This window comes from Jaculus jaculus, chromosome 9 (genome assembly GCF_020740685.1).
Source record: "Jaculus jaculus isolate mJacJac1 chromosome 9, mJacJac1.mat.Y.cur, whole genome shotgun sequence".
In the NCBI taxonomy this organism is placed as follows: Eukaryota; Metazoa; Chordata; class Mammalia; order Rodentia; family Dipodidae; genus Jaculus; species Jaculus jaculus.
In genome coordinates, this window is record NC_059110.1 from 111,540,635 (window position 1) to 111,566,511 (window position 25,877).

The 25,877-nt window shown below is 52.1% G+C and overlaps 1 protein-coding gene across 2 annotated transcripts in view; it reads left to right on the top strand.

The window, feature by feature from the left end:
* Stard3 (StAR related lipid transfer domain containing 3) overlaps positions 1-25,823 on the top strand; it is a 30,805-nt gene extending 4,982 nt beyond the window's left edge. Inside the window, exons 1-15 of one of the 2 annotated variants that reach the window (XM_045159761.1) lie at positions 13,289-13,422; positions 13,687-13,968; positions 19,801-19,878; positions 20,204-20,281; positions 20,407-20,460; positions 20,758-20,875; positions 21,064-21,162; positions 21,388-21,443; positions 21,789-21,881; positions 22,562-22,624; positions 22,773-22,868; positions 23,216-23,295; positions 23,371-23,475; positions 24,720-24,813; positions 25,217-25,823. In XM_045159761.1, coding sequence (XP_045015696.1) covers positions 13,738-13,968; positions 19,801-19,878; positions 20,204-20,281; positions 20,407-20,460; positions 20,758-20,875; positions 21,064-21,162; positions 21,388-21,443; positions 21,789-21,881; positions 22,562-22,624; positions 22,773-22,868; positions 23,216-23,295; positions 23,371-23,475; positions 24,720-24,813; positions 25,217-25,321 — 1,350 coding nt within the window. In that variant the 5' untranslated portion in view covers positions 13,289-13,422; positions 13,687-13,737 and the 3' untranslated portion in view covers positions 25,322-25,823. Of the gene's footprint in view, positions 1-13,288; positions 13,423-13,686; positions 13,969-19,800; positions 19,879-20,203; positions 20,282-20,406; positions 20,461-20,757; positions 20,876-21,063; positions 21,163-21,387; positions 21,444-21,788; positions 21,882-22,561; positions 22,625-22,772; positions 22,869-23,215; positions 23,296-23,370; positions 23,476-24,719; positions 24,814-25,216 lie in introns of those variants that run through there. The other variant, XM_045159760.1, reaches the window with a different exon arrangement.
* Positions 25,824-25,877: the final 54 nt, after the last annotated feature.

Sequence of the window (25,877 nt, forward strand, 5' to 3'; positions counted from 1 at the left end):
AATCCAGAGCACAGAGACTTACTACACATGTGCTGTAGCCAGACACTGACTTGGGCCTCAGGGGCTTAAGGAGAAATGGCTGCAAGACTCAGGTCTGGCTGTAGGATTAGAGAGTTGCTGATTTGAGATCAGGAGAGAGTGAAGTAAGGAAGGCTTTGTCTAGGAGGTGGCATTTGAACTAGTTTGTGAAGGGCCAAGGGTCACCAGTGGGAAGAAGTTGTTCTGGAATGAGGAAGCCTGCCACGTTGTGTTCTGGGAAAAACCCATCGTCAGGAGAGGGGAGAGTATATATTATATATATTTGTTGTTGTTTTATTTTTTACCTGTTTTGGTTTTTCGAGGTAGGGTCTCACTCTAGCCCAGGCTGACCTAGAATTCACTCTGTAGTCTCAAGGTGGCCTCAAACTCACAGTGATCTTCCTACCTCTGCCTCCTGAGTGCTGGGAGTAAAGGCGTGCACCACCACACCCGGCTTTGTTTTATTTTTATTTTTTGAGAAAGAGGCACAGAGAGAGAGAATGGGCATGCCAGGGCATCCAGCAACTGCAAACGAGCTCCAGACACATGTACCGCCATGTGCATCTGGCTTACGTGCTTTCTGGGGAATTGAACCTGGGTACTTAGGCTTCATAGGCAAGCTCCTTAACTGCTAAGCCATCTTTTCCAGCCCAATAAATTTCAGTAAAGCTGTTTTAAAATTTTTTATTTATTTGCAAGGAACGAGTGAGAATGAGAAAAGGTGCACCAGGGCCTCTAACTGCTGTAAATGAATTCCAGATGAATAGCCCACTATGTGCATCTGGCTTAGGTGGATACTGGGGAATTGAAACTGGGTCGTGAGGCTTTGCAGGCAAGCCCCTTAGCTGCTGAGCCATCTCTGCAGCCTTGTGGTTTCTTGATACCTTGTACTCTCTCCTTGTGGCTCCTGTGTTTAGCAGGTCCCAGCCTAGTAGGAAGTCCTCTTGCCTTTTCCTTGTAGGGTAACTGGGTAGGTCTCACAGCCTCAGTTTCCTTCCTATGTGGGGGTTATCCGCACAGCCCCTTGTAGGCTCTGGGATGAGTAGGGACAGTGTGAGCAGGTGGCACCATGGGCTACTACCATCTGGGTTTGCTGCTTCTGCACTTGCCCGCCTGGATGCACACAGGCCTGCTTGGTTTGCCATCTGTCCCTCGAGCCAGCTCCCTGCTGGGCTGGCTAGTGGCAGGACGCAGGCTGGGGCCAGTCTTGCACACCCTAAGTCCCACGCCACTGTGGACTCACGTTTATTTAATTTATTTGACTCTTCGAGGTAGGGTCTCACTCTAGTCCAGACTGACCTGGAATTCTCGGGGTGGCCTCGAACTCATGGGGACCCTCCTACCTCTGCTGGGATTAAAGGCGTGTGCCACCACGCCTGGCTAAACTTAAACTTTGATCTGGGCATCCCCGGAGCTATTTCACTCAGGCACCAAGCCCTCATGGGACAGTCAGTGCCCAAGTCTCTCTTCCTTGGCAGAAGAGTCAGGGCAGGGATAAAGGTTAACCCTCACGCGTGCAGTCCTCACTGTGGCAGGGAAGCTGTAGGCCATCATATTGAATGAGCCACTTACTCCTCCTTACGGAGGAGGTGCCGTTATTGACCCCAGTTTCCAGAAAGAGACTGACATAGGTAACCCGGAAGGTGAGAGTCCAGGGCTTGACCCTTTGCAGCTTGGAGTCCAGTTTTGCACTGGCTTCAGAGATGGAGCCTGCCAGGGTAGACTGCCTCCTGTCTGTTTTCCTTGGCCTCAGTAAGGACTTGGAGACCTTGCAGAATCCACACTGGCCAGAAATTGGTTTTTTTTCTAGACACAGGTGACGTTTGTCCCCCTGCCTCTGAATCACAGTGCCTGTGAAACAAGGTCTGGCTCCTTACAGGAGACTGACCCACAGTGAGCGCAGGGCACACACGTGATGGAGCCCAAACACGGGCCCTGTGCTTGTGGGCAAGACCTCTGCAGCTGAGCTGAATTCCCAACCCCTCAAACTCTGGATGTCTGGCCCAGTGTTGCAATCAGGATCGCATTGCTGGTAGAAGTCACCTGACCAAGAGCAGCTTGTAGGAGAAGGTTTATTTCGGCTTACAGGCTCAGGGAGAAGCTCCACGATGGCAGGGGAAAACGATGGCATGAGCAGAGGGTGGACATCATCCCCTTGCCAACATAAGGTGGAAAACAGGAACAGGAGAGTGTGCCAAACACTGGCAAGGGAAAGCTGGCTGTTATACCCCTAATCCCTTCCCCAACTATACACTGCCTCCAGGAGGCGTTAATTCCCAAATCCCATCAGTGGGAACCTAACATTCAGAACACCCAAGTTTATGGGGGACACCTGACTCAAACTACCACACTCCACCTCTGGTCCTCATAAACTGATAACCATATGTGATATAAAATACAATGCATTCAGTCCAACTTTAAAAGTCCCTGTAGTTTTCATCAACCCCAATGATGTTCAAATATCCCCATAATCCACGGTCTTCTAACTGAGCCATAATACCAAAAAGACAAAAACAAAAAACGAAAAAGCTCATAGTGACACAGAATAAATATTCACACTGCAAAAGATGGCATTGGGCATAGCAAAGAAGTATTCGGCCAATAAGTTTATTTATATATTTTTTAATACTTTATTTATTTATTTGAGAGAGGGAAAGAGACACAGAGCATGCATGTGCAAGAGAGAGAATGGGCGCACCAGGACTTCTAGCCACTGCAAACCTTGTGCATCTGGCTTGTGTGGGTCCTGGGGAGTTGAACCAAGGTCCTTTAGCTTTGTAGGCAAGCACCTTAACTGCTAGGCCATCTCTCCAGCCCCCAGTACAGGATTTAAAGAGGGCAAACATGAAACTCTATAGCTCCAAGTCCAACAACTCAGGCCAGTAACAAGTCTCCAAGTTCGATAATTCTAACCAGCAACAAGTCTCTGGAGTTCCAATTCTGCCCTTCCAGCTAGCCTCCTCACAGTCCTGGAAAACTTTATCAGTGGTCTGGCAACTCTCTTTGGTAACCATCTCGTGGTCCTGGCATCTTCACTGGGTCTCCACTGCAATCCATGGTCCATCCTTACGGCTCCATCGGGTCTCCATGCAGGCATCCATCAAACCTGCTTCACACTGCCCATGGCCATTTACAAAACACAAGACCATGTTGCAAACTCAATGACTCTCTCTTTCCTATATTTCTTATACTCACAATACCAGGTAGGGTGCCAATTTACTAATCCAGGAGGGAATGAAGCAGATTTTGAAGAACAGGACACTCCTTGAGCACTCAGTCCCCTTCAAAAGAGTCTACAGGGCTGGAGAGATGGCTTAGCAGTTAAGTGCTTGCCTGTGAAGCCTAAGGACCCCGGTTCGAGTCTTGATTCCCCAGGACCCACGTTAGCTAGATGCACAAGGGGGCGCACGCGTCTGGAGTTCGTTTGCAGTGGCTGGAGGCCCTGGCGCGTCCATTCTCTCTCTCTTTCTGCCTCTTTCTCTCTTAGCCTGTCGCTCTCAAATAAATAAATAAAAATATTAAAAGAAAAAAAAGAGTCTACATTCTTCCTGTTGCCCCAGCGCAGGTCAGCTGGTCTAATCTCAATGGTTGTAATCTCTCAATTGCAGCTGAATGGGCAACATTTCACCCAAAGATTTCATTTTTTTCTGTGCCATAACCCTCTGCTCACACCAGTCTGTTTCTACACAAAGCAGCCCTACACAACTTCTCAGGACGTGGGCATAACAGCAAACCTGACACAAACTGCTCCTAGACAAAACTGTTTTTCACCCTCATAAGCCAAACCTCACAGTCCATAGTTCTTACTGCATTCACATCTTTCAACTTTGACCAGGACAGTCCATCAAGCTGTACTTATAGCACTGCAAGGTGTCTCTTAGGCCAAGGTTTCAAATCCTTCCACATTCCTCTTGAAAATCACCTCCAAAAGGCCAAAGCCACACAGTCAGGTGTCTAACAGCAAATGACACCACTCCACTCAGTACCAAATTAATGTTGTAGTCAGGTTCACATTGCTGGCAGAAATCACCAAACCGCCGGGTGTGGTGGTCCACTCCTTTAATCCCAGCATTCGGGAGGCAGAGGTAGGAGGATCACTGAGTTTGAGGCCATCATGAGACTGCATAGTGAATTCCAGGCCAGCCTGAGCTAGAGTGAGACCCTACCTCAAAAAAAAAAAAAGATAATCACCCAACCAAGAGCAGCTTGTAGGGAAAAAAGGTTTATTTTGGCTTACAGACTCGAGGGGAAGTTCCATGATGGCAGGGGAAATGATGGTATGAGCAGAGTGTGGACATCACCCCCTGGCCAACATAAGATGAGCAACAGGAGAGTGTGCCAAGCACTGGCAAAGGAAAGCTGGCTATTATACCCTTACTCCCACCCCCCAACAATATACTGCCTCCAGGAGGCTTTAATTCCCAAATCTCCATAAGCTGGGGACCTAGCATTTAGAACACCCAAGTTTATGGAGGACACCTGAATCAATCACCACACCCATCCGAATCAATCATCACACCCAGCCATCCTCAAGAGGTTGGGCGTAGGAGCAGACAACGGGAGTGAACGTTAAGCACTCAGTCCCTGGCCCTGGTTCAGGCACTTGTCTCCTTGAACCCCACCCCCTCTTCCGCCCAAACAGCCCAAGGTCAAAGGTATCCTCAGTCTGCCAGGGCAGCGGGTCTGATAACTGAGGCTCGCCTAACAAAGTCATGTGGTTCATAGCGCACACCTGCTCTGGCAAGGAAGCGTCCACTGGGATCTATCTGTAGTCGTTAGGAGGGCCACGGAGCTGCAGACAGGTGCCTGGGGCTGAAAGCAAGCATGAACCTGCCACCTAAGGCCTGTTAGAACCTGGAACTAGGATAGGAATAGGGGTCGAGAGGGTCTGCATGCAAGGGTGGCGGGTGGCACACGCCTGAAGGGAGACTCAGGACAGACACCCCACTGTGTCCCAACCTCCAGCCTGGGAATCCACATGGGCTGGAATAAGTCTGCTGTCTGTATGGCTGGGGAACCAGACAGGGTGTGGGCTAGGGAGCTGGCTCTGCCTCACTGTCACTCAGCAGGTGGATTGGAGTCCAGCTTTGAACGCTGGCCTTTCAGGGTGGCTTTCATTACATTTCCCTATAGCATCGGCACCACACGCCACCACCCAGCCCTCCGTTTCCTTTTTACCCGCTACTTGTGCACCTCAGCCAGCCTCCCTGCTGACGCACAGATAGCAGCCCTGTGAGGCAGGGACTCTCGTGCCTCCGGTGTTTGTGGAAGCTGAGCTGCTGAGGCTTGGGGAGAGCGGGAAGGAGCAGGAGAGAGGGAGGAATCGGTATGTGCGAAAAAGCAGATGTGAAATAAAATCTGCCAATTTAACCTCTTAGAAAAAAAAAAATAAACTGAGTTGATTCAAACAAATAAAGAAAATACACTCTGGCAGTGACCAGGTGTCTGTGTCCTAGCGCTGTCTCACTGGCTTTCCAGTGACCTCATGAGGCAGTTACAGTTTGTGTCTATTTTCTTTTTCTCTGAGGTAGGGTCTCACTTTAGCTCAGGCTGACTTGGAATTTACTCTGTATTCTCAGGGTGGCCTCGAACTCACGGAGAGCCTCCTACCTCTGCCTCCTGAGTGTTGGGATTAAAGGTGTGTGCCACCACGCCTGGCACAATTTAACCACAGCTCAGGACCACTAAGTATATTATTGTCACCTTTAAAATACAGCTTGAAAAAATAAAAAATAAAAATAAAATACAGCTTGGAGGTTGTGGGTATAGTTCAGCAGTAGAATTCCTATTTAGTAAGCAAGACCCTTGACTTTATTTTTAGTATGGCAAAAATAAATTTAAAAAACTGAAAAAAGGGCTGGAGAGATGGCTAGCGGTTAAGGCACTTGCCTGCAAAGCCTAAGGACCCGGTTTGGTTCCCCCAATACCCATGTAAAGCTATATAATGTTTAAATAATAATAATAATAACAACAACAACAACTGGGAGACTGGAGAGATGGTTTAGCGGTTAAGGCATTTGCCTGCGAAGCCTCAGGACCCAGGTTCGATTCTCCAGGTCCCACATAAGCCAGATGCACATGGTGGCACATGCATCTGGACTTTGTTTGCAGTAGCTAGAGGCCCTGGCGTGCCCGTTATCATTCACTTTCTATCTCTTTCTCTCCCTTTCTCTGTCTCTAATAAATAAATAATAAAAATAAATTAATTAAGAATTTTTTAAAAACCTGGGCATGGTGGCACAAGCACTTGGGAGGCAGAGGTAGGGAGATCACTGAGTTTGGGGCCAGCCTGAGACTTCATAGTGAATTTCAGGTCAGCCTGGGCTAGAGTGAGGCCCTACTTCAAAATAAATAAATAAAACTTGGGGGTTGAGGAGATATCCTACCTTGAAAATAATAATAATAACCACAGCTGGGGAAACTGAGTTTCAAAAAGCTTCTGACCTCAGATCACAGGGCTGGGAAGGGGGCAGGCCAAGCTTTGAACAGAGTTCATTCCGTCCCATTCTACTCCCCTCCTCCCTCCCTCTCTCCCTCCCTTTCTCCTCTCCCTTCCTCCCTTCTCTCCCTCCTTCCTTTCTCATCTTTTATTTATTTTGGTGGGCCTGGGGTTCTAACCGAGGGTCTTATGTGTACTAGGCAAGTGCTGTACCACTGAGCTGTGCCCTCAGCCAGTCCATGCCTTTTATCTGCCACCTCCAGCGTCTGTTACCCCACTGCGAGTGAGGTGGTCCTAGTGTGTCCCGGGGCCAGTTAGAGAAGGCCTGGGAAGGGGATGAGGCTGTGCCTGCCCGCCTTCCCTTGCCCCCGGAGCCAGAGTAACTTGATGAACCATTGTGCCCACAGCCTGCTTCTTCCAGCCCTCCTGCTCTTCTCCCCGTTCCAGCCCAGGGCACCACAACCTCTGATTTCCCCCTCCCCCCTCCCTTCTCTTCCCCTCCTGCCTCCTTCCCACCTTCGCCAGCCTTAGCAGCTCAGCTTCCGCAAGCACCCGAGTGTCAAATCTGCAGCAGTCCCAGGTGGGACCTCTGAAGGCGCTTGGGAGGCGCCGGTAACAGCTTGGCAGGGGCGTGCTGCTCCCGGGAGCCTGGGTGGCAGCCCACTGTCTCCGGCCTGCATCACCCATTCCTGTGCCCACGAGGCCCTGGTGCGTGCTCACAGCAGCACTGGCAGTTCTGCCCGTGGCGACTGCTCCAGGAGTCAGCCCGAGAACACCAGCCTGGGTAGCTGCTAGGGACAGGCCCAGGTGGGTTACATGGTGGGCTGGCAGGTATGGCCAGGCCCGAGTCCCTTTGAGGCCTCCTGAGTGAGCCTTATTTCACACTGCATCCAAGGAGGCCTCAGGGGCAGCGCTGGGACTTGAGGAAAGACTAGAGCCACCTTCACGCAGAGCTCAGCAGGCCAAGTGAACCTTCCAACCTTCCCCCAACGAGCCCTGTCCTCAGCCCTGGCAGGCTGGTTTTCATCTATTCTGTAAACCGGGGATCCAAGCGGAGGTTTATTTTTTTCAAGGTAGGGTCTCACTCTATCCCAGGCTGACCTGGAATTCACTATGTCGTCTCAGGCTGGCCTCAGACAATCAAGAGCCTTTATGGGCTGGAGCGATGGCTTAGTGGTTAAGGCGCTTGCCTGCAAAGCCAAAAGGACCTCAGTTTGATTCCCCAGGACCCGTGTAAGTCAGATGGACAAGGTGGCACATGCATCTGGAGTTCATTTGCAGTGGCTGGAAGCCTTGACACACCCATTCTGTCTCTCACACTCTGCCTCTTTCCCTCTCTCAAAAAGAAAAAAAAAAGATCCTTTAATAGCTGATCCATCTCTCCAACCTGCAGTTTTGGTCTTATTGTCTAAGTAAAACAAACTTTTAAAAAATAAAATTTGGAAGCTGGGTATGGTGGCACATGCCTTTAATCCCAGCACTCGGGAGGCAGAGGTAGGAGGATCGCTGTGAGTTTGAGGCCACTCTGAGACTAAATAGTGAATTCCAGGTCAGCCTGAGCTAGAGTGAGACCCTACCTCGAAAAAAATAATAATAATAAAATAAAACTTGGGAGCCAGGCATGGTGGTGCATGCCTTTTATCCCAGCACTCAGGCAGCAAAGGTAGGAGGATTGCTGTGAGTTCGAGGCCAGCCTGAGACTACATAGTGAGTTCCAAGTCAGCCTGGGCCAGAGTGAGACCCTAATTCAAAATAAATAAATAAATAAAAACACAATAAATAAATAAATAAGCCGGGCGTGGTGGCACAAGCCTTTAATCCCAGCAGTTGGGAGGCAGAGGTAGGAGGATTGCCATGAGTTCAAGGCCACCCTGAAAATGCAGAGTGAATTCCAGGCTAGCCTGAACTAGAGTGAGACCCTACCTTGAAAAACCAAAAAATAAAAATAAAAATAAAAAGTAAAACTTGTGGGTTGAAGAGCTTTCTGGCTGAGTAGTTGAGGTCCTTGCCTACAAAGCCTAAGGGCTTGGGTTCAATTCTCCAATACCCATGTAAAGCCAGATGCACATGGTGGCACATGTGTCTGGAGTTCATTTGTAGTGGCTAGAGGCGGTGGCATGTCCATTCTCTCTATCTGCCTCTTTCTCACTCTCAGACAAATAAATAAAAATGTTGAAATATATATTAAAAAGAAAAACCTTGCCAATCTTTGCTGGGTGTGTTGTTGCACCCCTTTAATCCCAGCACTTGGGAGGCCAAGGTAGGCAGATCACTGTGAGTTTAAGGCCAAACTGAGACTACAGAGAGAGTTCCAGGTCAGCCTGTGCTAATGAGACCCTACCTTGAAAAATCAAAAAAAGAGAGAGAGAAAGAAGAAGCATGTAAAACTACTGTCTTTCCCTCAGATAAGCAGGCCTTTCCCAGTCATTTGGAGTCCATGACTGCCAGCACCAGGGCTGTGTGGGCCTCTGCGGTGGTTTGAACCAGGTGTCTCCCATAATCGTATGTGTTTGGACTGCTTGCTCCCCAGCTGGTGGCAGTTTGGGAGGTGGAGCCTTGCTGGAGGAGGTGTGTTGCTAGGGGTGGACCTCGAGGTTTATGAGCCCCTAGCTTGCCAGTCTTGGTTGGCTTACGTTCCTGCTGCTGTTCCCCTCTGATGTTGGCAAACGAGGGGATGTCCAGCCTCTGCTCTGCCATCTTTCCCCTGCCATCATGAAGCTTCCCCTCGAGACTATAAGCCAAAATAAATGCTTTGCTTCCATCAGCTGCGAAAAAGTAGCCTCTTAACCTGGATCTGGCACTTAGGCCTCTGTGGATTCAGAGCCGCTGTGACAAGCAGGGCAACTCAGCTCTTCCCTCCTCTGCCTCTTGGCTAGCTGCCACCCTCCACTAGCCTCCAAGCCCCTGTGCTTGGCTCCCACACCCTGGCATCTTTAGCTCTCCCAGGCTCCCTAACACCTCTGCTCTCGGCTCCATCCGTGTCTCTCGCTTCAACAGGGACATCTGGGCACAGAAGCATCAGCGCAGTCGCCACTCCAAGTGCGTCTCACACCCCAGCTGCTGCCACCCAAGTCCTGTGCCCAGAGAGGAAGCCAGAGGGAAAGACAGACAGACAGAGGAGCAGCCTGGCAGTAAGGAAGCCACACAGGAGGAGGCTGGAGTGATTAAAAAAAAGAGAGAGAGAGAGGAGAGAGGGAGAGGTGCAGATAGAGATGATGGGGGTGGAGAGATAGAGAGAAAGACCCAGACAGACATGGGTGAGAGACCTCCAGTGGGCTGTGGGCAAACAGGCATTCTCATGCATCACTGGTGGGGATGCCAGCTGCGAAGGGAACTTGGCAGTACCAAACAAGATCATGTTTGCAGTACTACTTCTAGAGATGTATTCTGAGAGTGCACTTCCAACTATGGAAAAGTGTACACACCCCAGGTAATTCATTAGAGCATTTCTCATGACTATAAATGTAAGTGCTTGTTCCTAGGAGATGGATTAACTCAGCTGTACTTCGTCTATCAAATGGAATACTAGGACTGGAGGCATATCTCAGTGGTAAAGCACTTGCCTCATGAGCACAAAACCCTGGGCTTAAGCCAAGCATGGTGGCGCACACCTTCAATTCCAGCACTCGGGAGGCAGAGCTAGGAGGATGGCTGTGAGTTTGAGGCCCCCCCTGAGACTCCATACTGAATTCCAGGTCAGCCTGAGCTAGAGTGAGACCCTACCTCGGAAAAGAAAAAAAAGTACTAAGCAATTTTGTGAACAAATGAAGATCTTTATAAAATGGATATGGTGGGCAGAGGATGTAGTTCAGTTTGTAGAGTGCTGGTCTAGCATTCATGAAGCCCTGGGTTCAATTCCCAGCACCTTCTAAAACCAGGAGTGATAATACCTTCCTGCTCTGGCACTGAGGAGGTAGACACAGGAGGATCAGAAGTTCCAAGTCATCCTCAGCTATGTAGTTGGAGGCCAGCTTGGGCTACATGTGACCTTATCTTAAAAAAAAAAAAAAAAAGAAAAGAAAAGAAATGGACCTGAGAAAGAGGTAAAATTTAAAAAAAAAACCCACAAAAACTATATGCAGACTCTGATATAGTCTGGAATGTATAATAAGGCCCTATCCCCCAGGTTAGCCTGGGCTACAGCAAGACCCTACCTCAAAACAACAAAACCCCTGACCCAACAACAGTAACAAAAGTACAGGTGGAAAGTTACTTTGTGGAAGAGACCTAGGAGAGAAGAGAGATGAAGTTACAGAGGAAGGGAGACCGGTCCAGCAAGACTCAGGAGAGCCATTAGAGACCAGGAAATGTCACCCACCCTGGAGCTGCGTCCTGTCACAGTGGGGGATGCGCTGAGCACGCAGCCTGGCACCAAGTGGCTGATGGGTGTGAGAGTCCCTGGCCTGGCACATCCCCTGTACTGATGGCCTCATTCTGGAGCCAAGCCAGCTTCCCTGAGAACTCTCCAGGTGAACACATTTTGGGGACCTACGGGTTTTTGGGGTCGCCTTGGGCTGGCACTTCCATCTCCCCTGCCCCCAGCCTCTGCTTAGGAGGGCTCCTGTTCATAGAGGCTTGCAGAGGCGGAGGACTGGACCTGCTGGCTACAAGGCAGCAGACAGAACAAAGGTTCAGTAGGGGCAAGAGATGAGGTGGAAGGGCAGTTCAGTCCTGCCCTCTGAGAATTAGGGACAGATATTTAGGGTTGTGGCCTACCAGCCCCAAACCTGCCTCCCCCCCCCCCCACAAGCTGGTGGATCATTGGTGTGTTGTTGTACACTGGTGTCTGTTCCTCTCTGCCTCCCAGCATGCCTTCCTTTCTCTCACCTAGTGGACCGGGCTTCTTGGGGCTCAGTAGAGTAGCAGTGACACGGGAAGTTAGGGGCTCAGGAATATTCTTTTTTTTTTTTAACTTATTTATTTGAGAGAGCGAGAGAATGGGCAGGCCAGGGCCTCCAGCCAGTGCAAGTAAACTCCAGATGCATGTGCCACCCTGTGCATCTGGCTTATCTAGGTCTGGGGAATTGAACCGAGGTCCTTTGGCTTTGTAGGCAGATCCTTTAACCACTAAGCCATCTGTCCAGCCCTCAGGAAAGTTCTTGAGCCCCAAACCCTGGGTTCACGTTTGTATTTAATCAAAGAATTGGGCAAACTGGACTGAGGACAATTGTTAAATTATTGTATTTATTTAGAGAAGTACAGACCCAAGGAGTGGCACATGGAAAGGGAAATGAACACACCTACGTACCTACGTGGCTCGAGAGCCACCAAGAGCTCCTGCCATGTGGAGGGCAGGAGGGGGTCAAGAGCCCACCTAGGAAGTAGAGTTTCATGAGTGGTCAGGCAGCGCAGAGAGCTTGCTCTCCCTCCACAAATGGCCTTATGGTGGTTGCCTCTGCCTTCTGGTTCAGGTGAGCCAGAGACAGCTGATTGGTCTGGGCTGGGGCTGTCTCAGGAAGAGGTTAGCCGCTAGCCAAGTTCTGGGGGCTGAACTTGACCAACCACAATGTCAGGATTAGGAAAGGGGACCTCCCTCCCAGGTTGTTTGTGGAAAACAGACCTCCTCTAGGCAAGGTATGATAAGGAATCAGATCATCCTTTGATGTCTAGCAAGTGCAGATTGCAGTGGGCAGACATTTCTTCCTTGACTTTGAGGGGTGCAGTCACCCTGACTGCCTAACAAAGCTACCCGCCTCCCGGTCAGTAGAGCGGAGAGACCCTAAGCCTGGTGTCTGCTTGGCAGTGAAGAAGCGCTTTGTGACTCATTTATCCTTTGGGTTCGCGAGAGCCCTGTTGTTACACAGGACGTTCAGGGCTGAATAAATTTACTCTCTGAGCCTTGGTTGACTTACCTGCTCTGCCTGGGCATCAATGTGGCCATGTCTGTGTAGGCTTGGGTGGCAGAGCACTGACTAGCCTTGGCATTGGCTGGTTCTTACTCTAGTTAGGGTTTTCCCAGTCCCTCTTGCTGCATACCATGGAGCTGAGGTGCAGGAGAACTTCTGCAGAGTCAGCTTATCCAACAAGTCACTTAGGAAGTACCGGCTTTGTGTCACACGTCATGCCAGGCTCCAGGGAGACCGTAGTGACCTGCGCACCTAAAGCCCCATGAGTGGTCCAGGGAGTTTGCTGTCCAGTGAATGAAAGGGTGAACCTTAAAGCAGAGCAGTGAAGACAAGATTTGAGACGGTGATGAGTTCAGTAAAGAAAGCACCAAGGTGCTGGGCGCGGTGGTACATGCCTTTAATCATAGCACTGGGGAGGCAGAAGTAGGTGAATTGCCGAGAGTTCAAGGTCAGCCTGAGAGTTCAAGGTCAGCCAGCACTAGACTGCTAGACTGAGACCCTACCTTAAAAAAAAGCACAAAGCTAGTTGCCTTGCTGCGTGTGGGGCTGGGGAGGGACTTTCTGAGGGCACGGCTTTTGAGGCTAAGAAGAAACATCCCAGGCAACCCAAGAGCCAGGTGGAAGGGCCAGAGCTGGCACTTGGAGGGACCAGACTGTAGGCTCAAGTAGCTGTGGGAGTGGACACTTTCTAGTAAAAACAGCTAGACAGAGCCCCTCCCCCAGGCCCTGGGGAGCCTTGAGAGAGTGGCAAATGGGGAAATGGCAGGCTTCTGCTGTGAAAAGCTTCCTTGGTGCCTTGTGATGATGGGGTTGCTGGAGAGGGAGAGGTTGATGGCAGTTGGGCCTGGGTTGAGATGGCGGAGAGAGAAGGGACCAAGATGTCTCTGTGCCAGGGCACTGAGACTCTGCTAGGAGCCCCTCCCCAGTTGCCATGGATTAGGGGTGGAGGAGGGCTGGCTGCTGGGAGGGAATGTGCTTTGTACTGGGAAAACAAAGAACAGAGCTCGGGCCCCTCTCCTCGTGGGGGTGGGGGTGAGGGCAGGCCAGAGGCTGTGGACTAGACCCAAGGCTGAGCCCTAGTGTGGACAGGAACAGGTCTAGAGTCCCCGCATCCCAGAGGTCAGTAGGTGTCCCCGTTGAGGGAGCCCAATGCCTTGCAGGGGTGGACCATGCTGTCCCTGCGCTCAGCCCCCCCTCCAGTTAGAGAACCAGGACCAGGTTGCACAAGGGGATGTGGACAGAGACTGCCCTGGCCTGGTGGGGGAGGGCAGGGCAGATGTGTTTGAGAGAAAATGGGGGACTTAGGGGCAGTATGACGAGAGGGGACAGGTCAAGATTCCCAGGACCTCTAGGAGTCTGACAGCCACTTGCTTCTTCCACCAGCACTGCCGCTGAGGTCCCGCCGTCCCCACCTCAACGTGGGGGTCTGTCAGGATGAGCAAGCTGCCTGGGGAGCTGACCTGGGGAGCTGGGGACTTGGAGCGCAGCCTGCCGGCTGTGGCCTCCCTGGGCACCTCACTGTCCCGCAGCCAGAGCCTGTCATCACACTTCGTCCCTCCGCCTCAGGAGAAGCGCCGGGCCATCTCTGATGTGCGCCGCACCTTCTGTCTCTTTGTCACCTTTGACCTGCTCTTCATCTCCCTTCTCTGGATCATCGAGCTGAACGTGAGTTGTGGGGGCAAGGCTGGGGCGCGCGTGACATGTGGGGGGGGGTCACGTGGGTCTCTGTATACCCATTTGCCACATGGGAGGATCACCTCGCCCATGGGGTTGACTGGCTAAAGTGAGGAATGTGAACTAAGTATAGTAGTTGCCAACTTTCATGTAAAAGAGGTCAGAGGGGCCGTCCTCTGTCCCAGGCTCCCCAGCAAGTACGTGGAGGAGATTGGCTGTACAGACCTCGCCATAGCTGGAGTCCTGCTCTTGGCCTGTGGTCCATACTGCCCCCTCGTGGGCGGCTCGGAGAACAGAGGAGAAGCACTTCTAGTTAAGCTAATTTATTTGCAAGGTTGGAGGGGCGGGGGGCGGGGAATGGCTGTGCTAGGGCCTCTTGTCGCTGCAAATGAACTCCAGCTCCAGATGCATGCACCACTTCGTGCATCTGGTTTTATGTGGGTACTTGGGACTCCAACCCAGGCCATGAAACTTTGTAAGCAAGCACTTTTAATTGCTAAATCATTTCTCCAGCCCAATTTTTTGTCTTCTTTTTCTGCCTTACTTTCCTCTCTAGCTCAAGCTCATCCAAGCATCCATTGATTTAGTCAGTGTTTTGAGCCCCTGCTGTGACCCAGGTACTATGCTAAAAGCAGAAGGGTCAGTGGGAGGGAGCAGGTAAGAACTTAATCCCTGGTGGTGTGTAGGCGGAGCTGCCTCAGCGCAGGGTCCATGCCCCCACCCCAGTGTTGGATCTGATCTCAGCACCCACAGAGGGAGCAGCCCTGTGAGCGGGTTGTCACCGGCACGGTCTCACCCCAGCTTCTCTGTAACTGCGTGACCTCAACTCCCATAGCCTCCCCCATTTTCTGTCTGAAGCGTGGGTTCACCATTAGCCGTGGATGGCAAGGGCCCTTCCTCCAGATCTCCAGATTGTGCTGGCAGAGAAACAAAGCCTTTCTTGATAGAAGTGAGGAGTTGGGGGAAAGGCTGGTTTAGGGACAAAAAGGACAAGTTTGATTCCAGACCTGTGGAGCTGGAGGAGAGGCCAGGCTGTGAGGGTGGGTGCCCGAGGGCTCCTCAGTGAGGTAGCGCCATTGCCACGGAGGCTCTGGGCTTCTTACAATGAAAACTGAGGCCCAGCGAGGCTCAGGCCCTTTGCAGAGCTTCTGAGGTCTTAGACTGCTTCTTTAGGAAGGTTCTCACCTACGATCCAGGCAAGCCCTAAGATTCACCCGTACCTTCACTTTGATACGAATTTTATAACCAGAGAACTAGAAAACTCTTGATAATTTTACTTTGATATTCTTTGACTGTAGGCTGTGATTGCTCAGCAGTTATCACACTTACTTGAGAATTCCTGCAAAGTGATAAAAATCTAACCTGCAGATTATTTTCCAATGTAATGAAAGTGTTTCAGAATATTGGGGTTAACTATTAGTAGTCAGTGTGATGTTTCACTTAGCAGGTGTTTTTGAAAAAATAGTGTGTGTATTTTTTTGAGACAGGGTCTCCTTGTGTAGACCAGGCTGGCCTTGAATTATTAGTGATCCTCCTGCCTTAACCTCCTGAGTGCTGGGATCACAAACATTCACTACCATACCTGACTTTTTTTTTTTTTTATTTGCAAGCTTTTTTTTTAAAAAAAAAAAACATTTTTATTTATCATCGAGCAAGGAGAGAGTGGGCATGCCAGGGTCTCTTGTCACCACAGATGAACTCCAGATGCGTGCACCACTTTGTGGCTTGACATAGTACTGGGGAACTGAACCCAGGTCAGTAGTCTTTGCAAGCAGTGCCTTCAACCACTGAGCCATTTCCCCAACCCCTGAAAATTTTAATTTTGCAGTTTTATTTTTATTTATTTTATTTGAAATACTTTTCCTTCTTTTTTTCCTTTTTTTTTTTGTGGCAAACCCAACAGACTGGCTTTTTTTTTTTTTTTAAGGAAATTTCTTTCTTTTCCTTTTAAATTTTATTTATTTATTTGAGAGAAAGAGAGAGAGAGAGAATGGGCACGCCAGGTCACTAACCACTGCAAAAACGAAGTCCAGATGCATGTGCCCCCACGTGCATCTGGCTAATGTGGGACGTGGGTCCTGGAGAGTCGAACCGGGATCCTTTGGTTTTGCAGGCAAGTGCCTTAACTGCTAAGCCATCTCTCCAGCCCCTGGCCTTTTTTTTTTTTTTTTTTTGGTTTTTCGAGGTGGCGTTTCACTCTAGCCCAGGCTGACCTGGAATTCACTATGTAATCTCAAGGGTGGCCTCAAACTCACGGCAATCCTCCTACCTCTGCCTTCCCAGTGCTGGGATTAAAGGTGTGTGCCACCACACCCAGCTTTGACTTTTCTTTTTTAATGTGTGTGTGAGAGAGAGAATCAGTACACAGACTGGCCTCGAACTCACAGCGATCCTCCTACCTCTGCCTGTGCTGAGGATTAAAGGCATACACCACCACACCCAGGCCCCAGACCCTGTTTTCATATTTGAACTTATTTTTGTGGCACTGGGGATTGAACTCAGGGCTTTGCACATACTAGGCAGTTGCTCTTCCACTGAACTATGCCCCAGTCCTATTTTCTTTTCTTTCTTTTTTTTTGGGGGGGGGTGGTGGTGGTGGCGGGAGTTGAATTAAGGTCTCTCTCTAGCCTAGGCTGACCTGGAATTCACTATGTCATCTCAGCCTGGCCTCAAACTCACAGTGATCTTCCTCCCTTGGGCACCCGAGTGCTGGAATTAAAGGTGTGCACCACCACGCCTGGCCCCTCTTTTCATGTTTTGGAGCTTACGTATCTTTAGTTTTCTGGTGGTGTGTGCCATGTCCGTGAACCCCAGTAGAGCTATGTGACCAGCACAAGGTCTCATAGCCTGAGACTGGTGTTGCAGTCGGGTTCACATTGCTGGTAGAAATCACCCAACCAAGAGCAGCTTGTGGGGGAAAAAGAGGTTTATTTTGGCTTATAGGCTCAAGGGGAAGCTCCACGATGGCAGTGAAAAAAGGTGGCATGAGCAGACGGTGGACATCACCCCCTGGGCCACATAACGTGGACAATAACAACAGAAGAGTGTGCCAAACACTGGCATGGGGAAACTGGTCATAACACCCATAAGCCCACCTCCAACAATACACTGCCTCCAGCAGGTGTTACTTCCCAAATCTCTATCAGCTAGGAACCTAGCATTCAGAACGCCTAAGTTTATGGGGGACACCTGAATAAAACCACCACAACTGGCAAAAACTGGAGTTGAAACACAGCTTTTCTGAGTCCTGATTGGGTGAGCACTGGCGGGTGGAGCACTGAAGGACAGAGTCTGTTAGGGGTAGGAGCCCAAAAGGGAGTTGGTCTGAGGAGCAGGAGGGGGGGGTTGGGGTGTGGTAGGGTGAAGCTGGAAACCCATCAGCAGGTAGAGAAGTAGGGTAGGACTTTATGGGGGCTCAGAGTAGTCTTGAAGTAGAGGTGACAAGCGAGGATGGTGGCAGCATTTGATTATCAGACTGCTGCCCATTGATCATAGAGTCACCTAGGGGTTTTTTAAAGATTTTTTTTTTTTTGTTTGTTTTTTTTGAGGTAGGGTCTCCCTCTAGCCCAGGCTGTCCTGGAATTCGTTTTGTAGTCTCAGGGTGGCCTCAAACTCATGCTGATCCTCCTACTTCTGTCTCCTGAAAGCTGGGGTTAAAGGTGTGTGCCATCAGCTGTTTTTTTTTTTTTAATATTTTTTGTTATTTTTATTCTTTATTTGAGAGTGACAGAGAGAGAGAGGTAAAGAAAGAGACAGATAGAAAGGGAATGGGCGCGCCAGGGCTTCCATCCACTGCAAACGAACTCCAGATGCGTGCGCCCCCTTGTGTATCTGGCTAACGTGGGTCCTGGGGAATCAAGCCGCGAACTGGGATCTTTAGGCTTCACAGGCAAGCGCTTAACCGCTAAGCCATCTCTCCAGCCCTTGTTTTTTTGTTTTTTTTTTTTTAATTTATATACTTACTTATTTTGGAGGGGCAGAAATAGAGAGGGGAACTCCAGATACATGTGCCACCTTGTGCATCTGGATCATGTGGGTACTGAGGAATTGAACCTGGGTCCTTAGACTCCACAGGCAAGCGCCTCAACTGCTAAGCCATCTCTCCAGCCCCTTTTTATTTTATTTATTTTTTAGCAAGAGAGAGAGAATGAATTGGCACACCAGAGCCTCAGCCACTGCAATTGAACTCCAGATGCTTGTGCCACCTAGTGGGCATGTGTGACCTTGCACTTGCCTCACTTTTGTGTGCCTGGCTTACGTGGGATCTGGAGAGTCAAAATGGGTCCTTAGGCTTTGCAGGCAAGCACCTTAATTGCTAAGCCATCTTTCCAGCCCTCCAGCCCCCCCTTTTTAAAAAATATTTTAATTTTAGTAATTATTTATTTATTTGACAGAGAGAGAATGGGCATGCCAGGGCCCCCAGCCCCTGCAGATAAACTCTAGACATGTGTACCCCCTGTGCATCTGGCTAATGTGGGTCCTGGGGAATCAAACCTAGGTCCTTGGGCTTTGCAGGCAAACGCCTTAACTGCCAAGCCCTCTCTCCACCACCCCCCCTCTTTCCCCCCCCCCCAAGGTAGGGTCTCGCTCTAGCCCAGGCTGACCTGGAATTCACTATGTAGTCTCAGGGTGGCCACATACTCAACAGTGATCCTCCTACCTCTGCCTCCCAAGTGCTGGGATTAAAGGCATGCACCACCACGCCCGTCTCTCCAAGCCCTTCTTATTTATTTATTTTGGTTTTTCGAGGTAGGGTCTCACTCTAGCCCAGGCTGACCTGGAATTCACTATGTAGTCTCAGGGTGGCCTCATACTCAACAGTGATCCTCCTACCTCTGCCTCCCAAGTGCTGGGATTAAAGGCATGCGCCACCACACCCGGCTCTCCAGCCCTTTTTAAATAGTCTCGATGTTTGGCTTACCCCAAGATCCACACAGTGGCTTGAGCATCTGATCCTTAACAAATCCACAAGGTGTGGTGGTGATACCTACTACTTCCAGCACATGGCATGTGGAGGCAGGAAATCAGTTCAAGGCCAGCCTGGGTTTTACATGAGAAACAAACAAACAACAAAACAAAACCTATCCACAATTCAGATTGGCTTGCCAGTGTCAGAAGCCCAGGCGTAGCTGGTCATTAAGGGTCTTCCCAGCGTCCTCCCTTCCCCTCAGCACCTCCATCCTTTCGGAGGACTTGGGATACAGTCTTGCTCCCAGAGTCCATCCATGCTTCCTCCTGCCCCAGACCGTCAAGGCTTTGTAGCTCCTGTGGAAAATGCATAGTGAGCTGGGGCAGGATAGGAGTTGGCACAGGTCTGCTGATGTTCAAGTCTCTTCTCCAGCAGCTTGATGGATCTATGCCATTAACCACAAACCCACTCAATCGATTTGCCCCCCCTGGAGGTCTGTCTGATACCCTACCCACCCCAGCCCCTTCAGCCTACATGGAATATTGGCTGGGAAGACGGAGAGCCACAGTGCTGGGAGGGAAATGGAATTACATGAGAGGTAGGCTCCCAGCAGCCATCCACCAGCCCTGCCTGGGCCCATCACTCCCCTGCGCAGACCTCAGGCCTCCAGGTCTGCCTTCCTGGGCAGTGTACTCAAACCCAGCCAGGATCATTCAGGTTGCCTGGCTTTTGGGGGGAACTGTACTGGTGTCGGGGGTCTTGGGCCTCAAGCTGAGCTCCCTTGCTGCTTGGGGGCATTACATTTTGGGGGGTGGCTTGTCACCTCCACCTCTCCTCCAGGTTTCCCCGCTACTGTCCCTTTGTCATGTTGTGCTTGGTTCTGCCCACTGAGAGCTTCCTGTTCTCTCTCCCAGACCAAAACGGGCATCCAGAAGAACCTGGAGCAGGAGGTCTTCCACTACAGCTTCCAGAGCTCCTTCTTTGACATCTTTGTGAGTGGCCCTGGGTGCCGAGAATCCCCTTTGGCTGGGTTATCTTTCTGGACTTCCACATCCAGTCTGATGCAGTCTTCAGAAGTGCCTCAGTGGGGCCCCACCTTCAGAGAGACCCAAGTGGGAGTGGGGAGACAAGACCCCTGGCCAAGAAGGGCACAAGTAAACTGTGCCACAGAAACACTAAGCCACCATTCTCTCCTGAGGCGAGTGTACCCATGGGGGAGAGGGGAGAAGGGAAGGGGCACAGGAGCACAGGGGATACCACCCTGCAGCAGGACTGGGGGATCCAGCTGGCCCTTGCTAGCCCCCATCCCTCCACCAGGTGCTGGCCTTCTTCCGTTTCTCTGGGCTGCTCCTGGGCTACGCCGTGCTGCGGCTCCGGCACTGGTGGGTGATTGCGGTAAGATGCCATTTGCGGCAGCTTTGGGGCCTGCCCCAGTGGGGTCTGGCATGAGGGGCGAATGGAGGAGGACCCACTGCACAACCTCGGCCTTCCCTCTTGCCTCCTCCCTTCCTCCACGGCAGGTCACCACACTGGTGTCCAGTGCATTCCTCATTGTCAAGGTGATCCTCTCTGAGGTCAGTGGCTCAGTGGGTGGGAAGCCTTTCCTCTGAAAGGGCCATTTCTCTGGTTTGGGGGATCTGCTTCTCTTTTCTAGGTTGGGAAGGGAACAATCCTGTCCCCTTGACAGCCTCTCCCACTTAGCCAGTTCTTCCAGCAGTCAAACCTCAGTTTACCCCACTGCAGATGTACATAGTCCATCTCAGAAGCATGTGCCACAGAGCGTCCCTAGACAACTGATGCCAGGAATGGGGGCCTCTCTGGGCTTGAGGTGACCCCCTTCCCTGGGGTTCAGTGCTCTCCTTCCACCTTAGCTGCTCAGCAAAGGAGCGTTTGGCTACCTGCTCCCCATTGTCTCCTTTGTCCTGGCCTGGCTGGAGACCTGGTTCCTTGACTTCAAAGTCCTACCCCAGGAGGCTGAGGAGGAGCGATGTGAGTGCTGGGATGGGGGGTTCTGGGTCAAAGAGGTCCTTTCAAGCCTCAGTCACTTGGAACCATCTTGTCCCCTTGGCCGCCTCCCCAACCCAGAGAGCGTACCAAAGATTGGGAGGGGACCGCAGGCTTCTGCAGCACAACTATTTTTGGCCAGGGACAATGACTGCCTATGTCTCCTCCCTCAGGGTATCTTGCTGCCCAGGCTGCTGTCGCCCGTGGACCCCTACTGTTCTCTGGTGCTCTGTCTGAGGGCCAATTCTACTCTCCCCCAGAATCCTTTGCAGGTAAGGACTACTGAGTGGGGAGCTGCCTTCAGGAAGGGGCTGTGTGGGGAGCTGGTGGGCTGGGTCTGTTCTTGCTGTTCCTTCTATCAGGCTCCCTGGGGAAAGCCAGCAACCCTCTCCCCCACACATCTAGCCCCCACATCCTCACACTCATCCCTGAACCCCGCTACCTCCTACGCTCGCTCCCCACCCCTTGCCGTTGTCAGCTGTGCTTGTTTTCCACAGGGTCTGACAATGAATCAGATGAGGAAGTCACTGGAAAGAAAAGTTTCTCTGCCCAGGTATTTGGCTGCCTCCCCCCCCCACCAACTTAGATTAGGCACTGGAGAGGGGACAGGGCTAGGCTCTGCCAAGCTGGGCAGCCTGCATGTCACACTGCCAGTCCATTGGAGTATCAGCCCCAGTCAGACCCCCTGGGCTGTGCCATGCCTGGGAACACAAGAATAGGCAATCCTGCCAGCCTCAGGAAGTGTGCAGGGCCGAGGGACACTGTCTCAGACCCTGCATCCGGCGGGCAGGGCTCTTCTGGGAGGGGTGTGGAATGTCTGGAAAGAGACCAAGCCACAAGCAAGGTGGGGCCCAGCCCAAGGCTGACCTCTTCCTGCTTCCCTCGCAACCCCGGCCAGGAACGTGAGTACATCCGCCAGGGGCGGGAGGCCACGGCGGTGGTGGACCAGATCCTGGCCCAGGAGGAGAACTGGAAGTTCGAGAAGAATAACGTGAGGAACCCCTTTCCCACCTGATCCCTCTTGAGCACAGTAGGAGTGCAGAAGGCCTTTTTTCTGAGGCCCGAGAAATGAGCGTGAGGGTTGCATGGGCCAGAACCTTATTCCTGCCGCGGGGAGTTGGAGGGGGATAGGAATATGGAGCTGGAGGGTGCACAGCCCTGGGGTCCAGATTCTGGTAGGTGGCCAAGCTGCACTCTGTGGACTCTCCTCTGTCTCTCCTTCAGTGGCCCCGGCCCCACTTCCCTGCGGCTTCATTCCCTGTTCTGCAGGCTTTGAAGTGGGTGCCAGGCTGTGCTCCATGTGTGGTGTTTTGTTTCATGATCAAAACAACGTTATCTGAAAAGATAGCAGAGAGCCCGGGGCGCAGGGCAGCGCGGCCCAGTCCCTCTCTTTGACCCTCCTGCAGCTCTTGGCACATTGCAGCTATGGTTCTGATTTGTCCGGGTCGCAGCCAGAGCTGTGCCCCTGTCGTTCATTGTGAGGGTGGAGCTACTATCTGTGCGTGGCCCTGTTTGACAGAACTGCCGTGTTCTGATGGCTTCTCACATGTCCCGGAATTTCCCACTCCAAGCTGCTGGGAACCTGCCCTGCCTGTCACCCTTTCCCATGCCACCAGCCCTACCCCAGTGCCCTCTGTTTGCCTCCCCGACACCCTTCTGTCCTTGCTACAGGAGTATGGGGACACCGTGTACACCATTGAGGTTCCCTTTCATGGCAAGACCTTCATCCTGAAGGTGAGTGAGGGCAGAGGGCCCCAGAGCCCCTGCTCTTTATGGAGCTCCAGGAATGGGCCAAGGGGTCCGCGATCAGGTCTCTCCAGAGGGAAGGGCAGGTGTGCCTGAGCCCCTCTGGCCTTACCCAGCCCTGGCCTGCCCTGCGCAGACATTCCTGCCCTGCCCCGCCGAGCTGGTGTACCAAGAGGTGATCCTGCAACCTGAGAGGATGGTGCTGTGGAACAAGACGGTGACTGCCTGTCAGGTGAGTGGGCCACCTCTCACCATGTAAGCCAGGGCACAGGAATCCCCCTTGTGACACTTTTCCCCAAGGGGCCTTGGCTGGAGTATCAGCACTGTCACTTCAGTAACACACACACACACACACACACACACACACACACACACACCTCCCTTGGCGCTGTCATGGCTCCTCTGGTGGAGGTTGGGGCCCGAGATGTACTGTGTACTCAGTGTCCAGTGTGGGGCCTGCAAGAGGCAAAGGCTCTTAGTACAGTGCCTCAGGGAGGGAGGAGGCTGGTCTGGGGGTTCCTAAGGTGCTGGGCACCTGTGGGACTTTCATGCACTTCATGTCTCCCCGTGGACCCTCAGATTCTGCAGCGAGTAGAGGACAGCACCCTCATCTCCTACGACGTGTCTTCAGGGGCCGCCGGTGGTGTGGTGTCCCCCAGGTACGTACCCAGGCTTGTGTCTGTCAGCCAGACCTCTGGCCCTCGGAGCCTCTGTTCTAACCCATCCTCCCCTAGGGACTTTGTGAATGTCCGGCGCATTGAGCGGCGCAGGGACCGATACCTGTCATCTGGCATCGCCACCACACACTGTGCCAAGCCCCCCACGCACAAATATGTCAGGTGAGCCTGGCCTTTCCGGGGCTGTGAGCAGTGCAGGGTACAGTGTGTGCAGCCAGGCATTCCCTGCTGAGTCTGAAGCCGCGTTCTGTCCCCTGCCCTGCTGGGCCTTGCACCTCTTAGCCCTAAGCCTGCGAATTGTTCTGCCCGGAACTGCACCGCCAAGACCGGGGAGTCCTGGGTGGGCAGCTAGCTGAGATAGTGAAGGGAATGGGCCAAGGAGCTGTGAGGTCACACTGCACTCTTGAGGCCTGTGTTTCATCATTCTACCTCAGGAGACCTAGCTTGTCCTTCCTCCCCATTTTCACTGCCTCACCTTTGTCCTGGAGGGCACTGAAGAGGAGTTTGGGTCTTCTAGGGGTTGGGGTGAGGGGCACTAGTGTTCCCTATTGGCTGGTCCAGATGGCAGTGCTGGAGTGGAGGGGGCGAGTGCCCAATCCCTTGTCTCTGTGGGGCTGTGCCAGCAGAGAGCATTCTTCAAAAACATGACATAGGGCACAGCAGTGGCCTTGCTGGGTGATGGGCAAGTTTGTTTCTTCAGGGTGCCAACTTCCTTAGCTATGGAAGGGTTAAGCGTACTTAGTGAAAAGGCCATAGGAGGGCTAGAGAGATGGCTTAGCAGTTAAGGTATTTACCTGCAAAGCCAAAGGACCCAGGTTTGATTTCCTAGGACCCACATAAGCCAGATGCACAAGGGTCACATGCATCTGGAGTTCTTTCATTTGCAGTAGCTATAGGCCCCAGTGTGTCCTTCTTTCTGTCTGTCTGTCCCCCCCCCCCCGCTTGCAAATAAATAAATACAAATAAGAAAAAAATTTATTTAAAAAAAAAGGCCATAGGAGGGGTAAGGCAGCCCAGCACCCTCCTCCCAGTCTCCAGAGAGGGCGCCCTCCTCTGGAGGCCTCAGTTCCACACTGCTCCCAGACTTGGATGTGAGGTGAGCCGTGCCACTCTAGGCCACCGTCTCTCACAGCCAGAGCTTACCTCACACCCCTGGACAGAATGGATAAGGGCTGAGAGGGTGATGAGCTCCCTGGCACTGTGGTGAGCAGGCACCAGCAGGCTAGGGTAGGCAGAATCAAGTGTCACCGAGCTAATCCTGTGCCCCTGAGCGTGCTGAGACAGAGTGGGGGCTCCTAGACAGACATCTGCTCCCCCTCTTCCTCTGCAATCCCAGATGGCCCAAGAACAGTTGGTTGAGGTTTAAGGGGGTCTTGCTAGCCTCCCCATGATGCCTCTCTCCTTAGGGGAGAGAATGGTCCAGGGGGCTTCATCGTGCTCAAGTCAGCCAGTAACCCACGAGTCTGCACCTTCATCTGGATTCTTAACACAGATCTCAAGGTGGGGCGACGGGGGTGCTGCAGAGCAGGCCTTTGGAATGGGGAGGACACGGTGCAGCGTGACCTTGGCTCTGGGTCGTGCTCGGGACCCCCCACTTTCAGCCTCCTTTTCATGAGGATGGGGGGGCAGCAGTTATGGCCTTGAATTGTGAGAGACTCATGACCTCTCCTTGTCACCCTTAATTCCCAAGGCCTCAGGAGGGGTGGCTGGTTGCCAGCCCAGCCCAGCCCCACCTGGGTCTGTTTGTGTGGCTGGTGCCAAGACCTGGGCACAGCATGTTCCTCCCATCAGAGGAGTTTCAGAGCTGTTCTACCCTCTGACCCAGGACACCCCTGCTAGTAGGAGCTGCAAGGGGTCCCCTGCAGAGGGCCAGCCGTAGCGTGACTTCTTCCTACCTTCTTAGGGCCGCCTGCCTCGCTACCTTATCCACCAGAGCCTCGCAGCCACCATGTTTGAATTTGCCTTTCACCTGCGGCAACGCATTGGAGAGCTGGGGGCCAGAGCTTGAACAGCCTTTCGCGGCCCTGCGGGCCAGGGTCCTGTTGCCATAGAATCCAGAGCCAGGGAGGAGGGCTCCCCGCTGCCCACAAAGGACTGCCTGCCGAGCAGCGACTGGGAACCATGTGGAGTTGAACACTTGGGGCTCGGGGGTGCCTCTGACAAGAAGTGGGGTCTGCCCTGCCAGTGGAAGCAACAACCTTACCTCCCAGAGGAGGCACCGCCTGCCGCCCCGCCTCGAAGTAGGCAGGACTGGGCTGCCCCAGGCTTGGCCACTGCAGACCTGAGTCTGAGAAGGCCTGTTGCCGGTGTGTAGTTGAAGGAACCCTTTATCCAACTGCTCTCAGCACTGTTTTACAGTTATTGAAAAGGTCTGGGACCTTTTACCATAATGTACTTGTGGGGATGAGGGGCCAGGTGGGGTCCCCTTCCCCTTTTCTCCAGGGCCTCCTTGGGGAACCTTTGTAATTTGAGCCAATTAAAAACATGAACTAAAAAAAAAAAAACAAAACTGGACTTTCCTACTGGGATGTCTTGTCTCCCTGGAGGTCTAAGCTGGGAGCCCC